The 8,476-nt window shown below is 28.3% G+C and overlaps 1 protein-coding gene across 7 annotated transcripts; it reads right to left on the bottom strand.

Annotated features, from left to right (window-relative positions):
- Nucleotides 1-744: 744 nt before the first annotated feature.
- LOC112591934 (elongation of very long chain fatty acids protein AAEL008004-like) lies at nucleotides 745-8,187 on the bottom strand (the record flags this gene model as incomplete). Of its 7 annotated transcripts, none has more annotated exon segments than XM_025335888.1 (4): nucleotides 745-825; nucleotides 1,873-2,063; nucleotides 3,061-3,162; nucleotides 8,112-8,187. In XM_025335888.1, coding segments are annotated over 3 exon segments (321 nt in total), but the record flags the coding sequence as incomplete, so codon positions are not given.
- Between the last annotated feature and the right edge of the window lie 289 nt (nucleotides 8,188-8,476).

Genomic DNA, 8,476 nt, shown 5'->3' with positions numbered 1-8,476 from the left:
ATATATATATATATATATATATATATATATATATATATATATATATACATACCAAAACCCAGCAGCATTCAATAGATTATGCATTATACAAGAGTATTAGGAAATATATTCACAACCTTCTAACAGACGTAATTTATGTAATTTATGTTATTTAAAAAATTAAATAAAAATTATAAACACTACAACACCTCAGCATTCACTCAATATAATATATTCACGTCATGTAATATTCGTAAATAATACAAATTAAAAAATTAAGTCCCAAATAAAACTAAACGAAACTTAGTCGTCAGCTAAATCTGGTCTAGGTATTGTTACACGATAAAATATATATTATTATAATGTGTTATAGTTATGATATGTAAATGATTTTAATAGCCAGAAGATATATATAATAGTGTGTTAGTGTTAAATGTGTAAAATATCCGATTATTCTTTACATTTCGCATCCAAAATTAATTTTGAATGGAAACCATGCATTTTCCTAAGCTTATTGTACGCCTTTTATACTTACCCAATTAATCGTTTTTCATTTGTTTAATTTATTCATAGAGTTGTGTGTCTAATTGTAACTATTAATTTGAAATTCATTGTATACATTTTTTTTTTTTTTTTTTTAATATTATTAGTTATTACATTGTTGTTGGCGTATCTCAACGCAGCCTGAAAAATTTGTGTCAAGTACACGAGGCTGATTTTATCAAATTCTGAAATTATTGACACATTTCAGTTTTGTCAACTTACTCTTACTGTGGACGGTTTATCCGAATAATCTACCGGTTGACAGCTGAGACTATATTCACCCCACCAGCCGCCCATCAAACACTGCAATGCCCATCAAGTAAATGTATAGAAAAATAAATTAATGAGCATTTAACTTACAAAATTATGACAGTAAGTTATGAAAGTTTAATGAAATAACTAAAAATAAACAAGTGGTGGTGCGTCTAAATATTACATAAATTCGTATACATGAAATATGTTTTTATATTTAATACATAAATGTGTAAGTATGAAAGAGTGGTGTTTTTATACGAGTAGTTAATAAGTGAATAAACAAAAGACACTAGACCACTCATCGATCATATTGTGTAAAGCAAAATGTTATATTATGAGGATGAATTTTAAAAACGACATACCTAGACCTAAAAGAAAAAATGATCATTGTTATTTATTGATACACTCTACGTAATATTAAAAGATAGAATATTCAAGTAAATTCCCAGCCATAAACTGTTCACCATATTAACGTAAATGACTTGAATTTTAAAAAGAAATTAGAAGTGTAATATTTTAGTACTAATTTTCAAAAAAGAAAAACGTACAATCCCACACTGAAGACAGACACTCTTTTTAATTATACCTTTAAAATACATTTATTATTATTTTTCTTTACACCATAAACATATACAACTCTCTATAACACTCAAATAATGTGCATATCAACACAATCAAGTTTGTCAATTCATTCGATATTTTTAACTGTTTCAGCTCACGTTTACATCACAAAACCTTTATTAATTATTTAATGATATCCAATTTTTTTTCTAGCATTCACTAACCTATGATTTTAATATCAGTTACTATTTACCTAACTGGCTAACTATTAATGCGAATTTTTGTCTCTGTCGCTTTTAATCCTATTCAGTGATTACCTTCAAACGTTTATTCTTCTATAAACGTGCAACGGTTAGGCGAATTTTCACGAATATAAATGTATTATCCAAAACTCGTTGCACGAAGAAAACCATAATTTTAAAGTTTATATAACAAACGATCGCCTTAAATATTGTTAAAACGATCTTGAAGTGCAGTCATTGTTTTTATTATACTTTTTTATTGTTTTTATATCACAATAATAACCACGCTTACCTCATAAAACAGCCAAGAACTGAATATAACTTGGAAAAGATTATAAGCGATAAGTACGTTCCTCAACTCCATGGGTTTGCGGTTGGCCATGAATCGCGGTCCCGCAACTTTGACGGTGAACACATAAGTAGCGCATATTAGTGCCGTAGGAAGAGGATTGCTCATCAAAAACCAATCCTTGGTACGAGGATCTAGAGAGAATATACAATGTATAAATATAAATATAACCATTTAATAATGTGTTATTATTATTATTATTATTATCACAATATAACTTATAAACGAACAGTTTTTCGTACATAAATGAAACGTAAAAACTTGATTTGCGCGATGGCAGTAATTTTTTTTTTTTTCATCTGCAAACGACATTTTCGTACAAAACAAAAATTGAAATTAAAATTTAATTTATCATATAATATGTTATGAATTCGTCAACTCCTTTCTGCAATAGGTTACACGATTGTCGATACCAACGCCGAGCATATTATGAAATCGATCGACGAATCATTAAAATTAATAATAGCACAATATTGAAATCGATTAAAAAATTATTTTTAAATGATTGATATATAAAATAAATAATTAATATGTATATTAATAATTGTATTTAAATTAATTTGCTAACATGTTTTTTTTTCATTTACGTTTTAAATTAAATCACTCAAAAAATATCTAAGACATTAGCCTTGGACATAATTTGATATTTTAAGTTTATTCTGTTTAAACATGTTTTCTAATTTTATTTTTATCCACAAGCAAGTAATCATAAATAACTATAAAATATACTAAACTATACTGTATTATATAAGTATGAAGTTTCTAAACAAATGTATTTATATATTGATCTATATATTTTAAAAAAAGAGCAAAAATTATATAGTATACTATTATAGTTCCAATGGATAAATTATAACGCTTTCAATACTTTTTATGATGGAATATTTGATAGTGATAAGAATAATTTATTTTTGTTGGTCAAAAACATAAAGTACCTTACACAAAACGCATTTTCATGTCTTTAAATTAAATTTAAATTAAATCAACTTTAGGGTAAACAATTTTAAATTCCTTTAACTGGAGAAAAATAAAAAATAAATTAATAATTTTCATCCAATCATTTCAGACAGTATACACTGCCTATACCTAGTCAATAAAACTAAAAATTTTGAATTTAAAAAATCAACTCACCTCCATAGTTGTCGAAAAATCCTTGAATTGCGTTCAATGCAACCGCCATGGTTAAGTCGGAGGGTGAATTATACGGCGACAATGTCTTTTGAATTCACCTGTCTTGCGAATAAAAAAAAAAAAAAACAAAACAAAACAAAAGTTTTAGAAAACAATAATTTCCAACTTAAAAAAACATCAAAATCTCGAAATCATTATCATTTTAAACGATGTTAAGACCGAATGAAACGTAAAAAATATTATTACTATTTAGGCGTAATAAAATATCTCCGCAATCGTCGAAATGCGAATACGAATGTGACGGTGCAGAACCCACGCGTACGTGCGGCTATATCGACGGTTGGATCGCGACTATTGCAAAATATCACAACTTATTACGTTTGGCCAACGCGCGAGCGACACGACGCGATTGCGACGGTAGCTGCAGCGACTAGTGTGACGGCGGACGGTTGAACGACGACTGACTAGACACGGGCTTATTCGGGCAACGTTCCGCGGCCGGTCGACGTGCGGCAGGTCGTTTATGGTTATTACTATTATTATTATTATTATTATTATTCGCTCACCGCCAAACCGAACCGCCGGAGCAGGTTTGTCGTGTTCCGAGTACAGGGTCAAGACCGTTCGAGGGATGCAAGGTCGGGGCGCTCAAACCCGTTCCGCGCGTACGTCTGCTTGTTGCCGCGGTTTTTACGCTTAATAAATAAGTAATTATAATAATATCGTAATATCGTCGTCGTTGTCGACGATATATTTTTATTATTTCGTACCGTTTAATAAGTCGCGTCGACTTGAACGACACCAAACTTACAACCGTATTTAAGTACAGGCGACTGAATTCAATAATCGTAACGAATAACGCAGCGAGAAATTACGCTGTTAAATTTTATTAAATCAAAGAAATGTTATTTTTTGTGACACGAGTATTTTTGAGGAATGATTTATAAATATAGAATGCCGACGGGGTACATCACCTCGTTTGTAAATCGTCCAAATTGTGAGTGCTTGTGAACAATTTGAAAAGAATATATTATGTATTTATGATTAACGGGGCAAAAAATGTGACTTCGCAAACAATTTTCTACTCGCGGCGATGAGTTGAGTTCTTCGCGCTCGGTACGTATGTGCGCACTGTGCAAACACACATTGTCGCATTTATATGCGATTGTGAATAAAATTATTATTATTATTGATCGCTTTTTTTTTTCTGATTCATTTTCCCGGTTCCTCTGTAACATGTACCGATCAAGAAAAACTGGTTATGCGCACACGGAAACGGAAAATACGACTGTAAAGTAGTTTATAAGCCACGTAATGTACTAAAATAATAATAATAAACGAATAAATTGTTCAACTAGTATTCAATGATTCTGCTAAAACATAATATACTAATAGTGTGTATTTAACTATTGATAACGTTTACACGCAGGTATAATATGGGTAAGTGTTCAATCGATATGAGGTGTTTTTTTTCTCTAAAACTAAACGATTGTTGTAACTGGATATGACTCAAGAAATCACGTAAAATTAAATTTCGTTTGTATACCTCTTATATATACAAAATATAAAAAGTGACTTAAAAAAAAACCGGGAAAAACTACACAAGTGTTTTATGGCAAGCATAATACATATAAAAATATCCATGTTAGGTTAGTATTGTGTCACAAATCCGATTTCGCCATTCAATCTCCATCGTCGACACGCCAAAATGCCGTTGCGTATAATATATATAGACAGCAAATAGAATTAGTGTGCCTATGCAATATCTGTGAAAAATTACGTGTAACCTAACCTACTCATACCATTGCCGAAAAATGAACAAAAAATCGTTATCTAAGAATCGTATTATTATCGTCGTCGGTCGATCAATATATATCATAATTTTATGTTGTCCGCTCACCCGACGTTTAGTTACAGTCATTACGTGTACAGCGCGCGCGATTTTCTAAGGAAATGACGCGTGAAGATGTCGGAAAGTGAACGAAATATGCAGACAAAAAATCGTGTTTGACGTAATTATATCGATATGACATAATGGTTTTGTATTTTTACACAGCTGTATCATACCTTTCGACAATACTATAAAGCATTTTAAGTAGAATTTATAAATTTTATGAACCTGAGTTTAGGTTATTTGTATTCAATGACCATAAAATTATTAGTTATCCAGGTAGATATTTATTTTCTATAAGTTCGTATCGGTTTTTTATTTTAATTATATGGAATTTTAAATTCAAGATTAGATAAATTTAAATTTTTAATTATTTGTACTGATAGTAGAATATATATAAAATTCCAATAACTTGAAACAATTTTTTTAAACCGAAAAATTCAAAATAAGATTAAATTAGCACGACAAAACGTAAACAGATGAAAAAAAATGCAAAGTGCATCGAAATTCTAGCCATATTATGTAATAATACTACTACGTCGTACGCAATAAAGGCTAGAATAACGCATTTCCTGTGAGGTAACTATTTGCGTGATAAATTCAAAATTAATAGTCATATCAACTAAGCATGTAACAAATATAATTAAATACAAATCGCCACCACCCCGTCATGACTATCTGCAATATACCCAGAACACCAGTAATTTTTGTTTTCATTTTTAAATACCAATAGGACGAAATTAGCGAATTTTATTATCTTATACATCTATGTCTGAACAGAAATGCGAAAATCTCGTTTTGTAATAATATATTTTCAATATCTAACACCTGATCGGTGAGAAACTCACGCGCCACAGGTATAGGCATTTCGTTTAACATTACATTTTTGGTTCCTTCTTTGTTGATTTCGAACGAAACATTTAAAATATTATTAATATGAGTATTATAATTGTAACTAATAATTATATTATTGTATTCATGAATTTTCCGATGATGGTCACGCGTAATTATAATAGGGTTAAGATGTTGTTCATTCAATAGGTACAGTTATAAATTGGGTGGGTAAGTGAGTGTTAATAAAAAACCAAGTATTAAATAATTAAATATTAAAAATAAGATTATATATATTATAATAGTAATATAAAAATGTATAAGAATCTTGACTTACGCTCTTCAATGAATAACCTTCATGACGATAACATTTTTAATAGATATTTATTAATTGATCTTCATAATTTTGTGAATAAATTTAACCAATTTGAATATCCCGACAAACTTGATCATTAAAATTACCGTAAAAAGAAAATGCCATGTAAAGATTCATCAGATTTAGAAGATAGAAGATTTAATTATTATCACACAAGGACAAAAAACTTTCACAATAATCCAAAAAATTTTATAGAAATATGTGCATCGAACAATACTCAACTATCAAGGTTTCTAATTTAAATATAAAATAAATAAATAGTTATTTTTATACATTTTTAAAATCAATTTAATTTAAAAATTAAACCATATTTTATTTAAGCAATTATATTTTAATTGTTAACCAAAATAAAATAAAAATGTAAAGTCTATTTTTTTGTCATCAGCTTTTTTTTTAGAAAAATAACTAAATAATAATCTATATAACTAAAATGGTACATCTATATATTAATTTAAAATACAAATAAACGACATTTATCGGTATAAAACAATATATTATTATAAGGAAGAGGTCAACAACTATTATCTGAACACCGATTTTTTTTTCATATACACGTATGCTACTGTGACTCAATAAATTACGAATTTACGAGTAATGACGTTTGGCAGGCTGTGATTGTTTGAAACTCGGTAAATCTTCGGACAAGATATATAATGTTTAAAGAGATTTTATCGGATTCGAAAACTAGATTGGGTTCAATTTGCAAACGCAGTGTCGATGGAACTTCCTGTTGGCCTCCATGGGGAAGGACGTCGGAATACTATAGGAATCCGTTGGAACACAATTAAGAATTATATAATTAACATCATATGATACGTCTGTGCGATAAAAACAAAAATCAAGTCATTGCCACGAGTGTCAAAAAACAATACGATTATATTTTATTCAAATTCAATGTAACCTGCTTTTGTAAAAAAAAAAAAAAAAAAAACAAAGATCTAAAAGTCAAACGATTTTGGTGTTAGAAAACAGAACATGGAGATAGACACTTATATATTATGTATCATGTTTATTTTTTAGCTATACATCGCAGTATATATAGCATTACTCTAAAACAGTATACATGGTTAAATAAAATAAAAACACTGCTGTGAGGAATATATCGAACATCTGTAAACTCGTTATGGAATGAATTTGTGAAATTTGTATTTAGACATTATGTTATACATAAAAAATATTATTTTAATTTATTATGATATAAAGCGCACGTGTTATAAACAGATAAATACCATACCTAAGACTGCAATGTTACGTTTGACTACCAACAATTAGCTATATAATATTATATAGTGCCTTTATTACATATACAGCTTAAATTAAACTATATCATTTAATAAATAAAATATTATTAACGAAATTTAATAATCTAGCAAATTACTATTAAATGCCCATTAAACCGTTGCATGTATCTTGAAAAATATTCTTAATTAGTAATAACAGAAAACAAATATATATATATAACATATATATATATATAATAGATACTGTGTATTGATATTGTTATGTATAAATACGATTAAAATTAATTTTTGAGATTTTATCTTATAAGTCCTAAGTATGAAATAATAAAATTAATAATAACCTAGTTGATTTAATGATTTTTTTTTTTTAATGTAATTGGTAAATTAATTAATCTTAACATATCCGATTGTATTACAAGGTATATCCGAATACGATATCTTATTAAATTATACTAACCAAATTATTTTTGATTATAGGTACTTCAACAAAATAATTATATTTAGATATACACAACAAAAACCTAAAACAAACGTTAAATGAAACGGAATTTAAATAATATTTTATTTAATTAACAAAACACTATGTATTTTAATAAGAAATACGAATTCAAAATTATTCTACAATAAATACGAAAAAATTCAACAAGTAACTAACATAAAACACCAAAACTTATTTGAAATTGATATAATATTATTATGATAAAGATCTCACCTGTGAACTGCTGAACACTGGCAAGTATACTGTAGCCTTATCCCAAACTAAGCTATATTATATTGTAGTTTTCTAGTTACCTAAAATGTCAGACTTCAGGGGATGACCTTCAAACCAATCGGGTTGGTCCGGTTTTTAGCATACACCAGAACACCCTGTATGTATATGACAATTCTTCCTATTTAATTATATTTACAGTAAAAATGTAACATTTAAAAAAAAAACTCGTTGTCCACGGCAAGTTTATTAAACACGTTTAAGATTCAAGATCATACTACGCAAAACCATTCGAAAAGTGAATTCCAGTTAAAATTAAACAACGCAAATTATTATATGAGATATAAAATTTTGTTTGAATATAAATA

The sequence above is a fragment of the Melanaphis sacchari genome, unplaced genomic scaffold (assembly GCF_002803265.2).
Source record: "Melanaphis sacchari strain LSU unplaced genomic scaffold, SCAv2.0 Contig1497_pilon_pilon, whole genome shotgun sequence".
In the NCBI taxonomy this organism is placed as follows: domain Eukaryota; kingdom Metazoa; phylum Arthropoda; class Insecta; order Hemiptera; family Aphididae; genus Melanaphis; species Melanaphis sacchari.
Note: the sequence above shows the minus strand (reverse complement) of the source record. Positions and strands in the feature narration are given on the sequence as shown.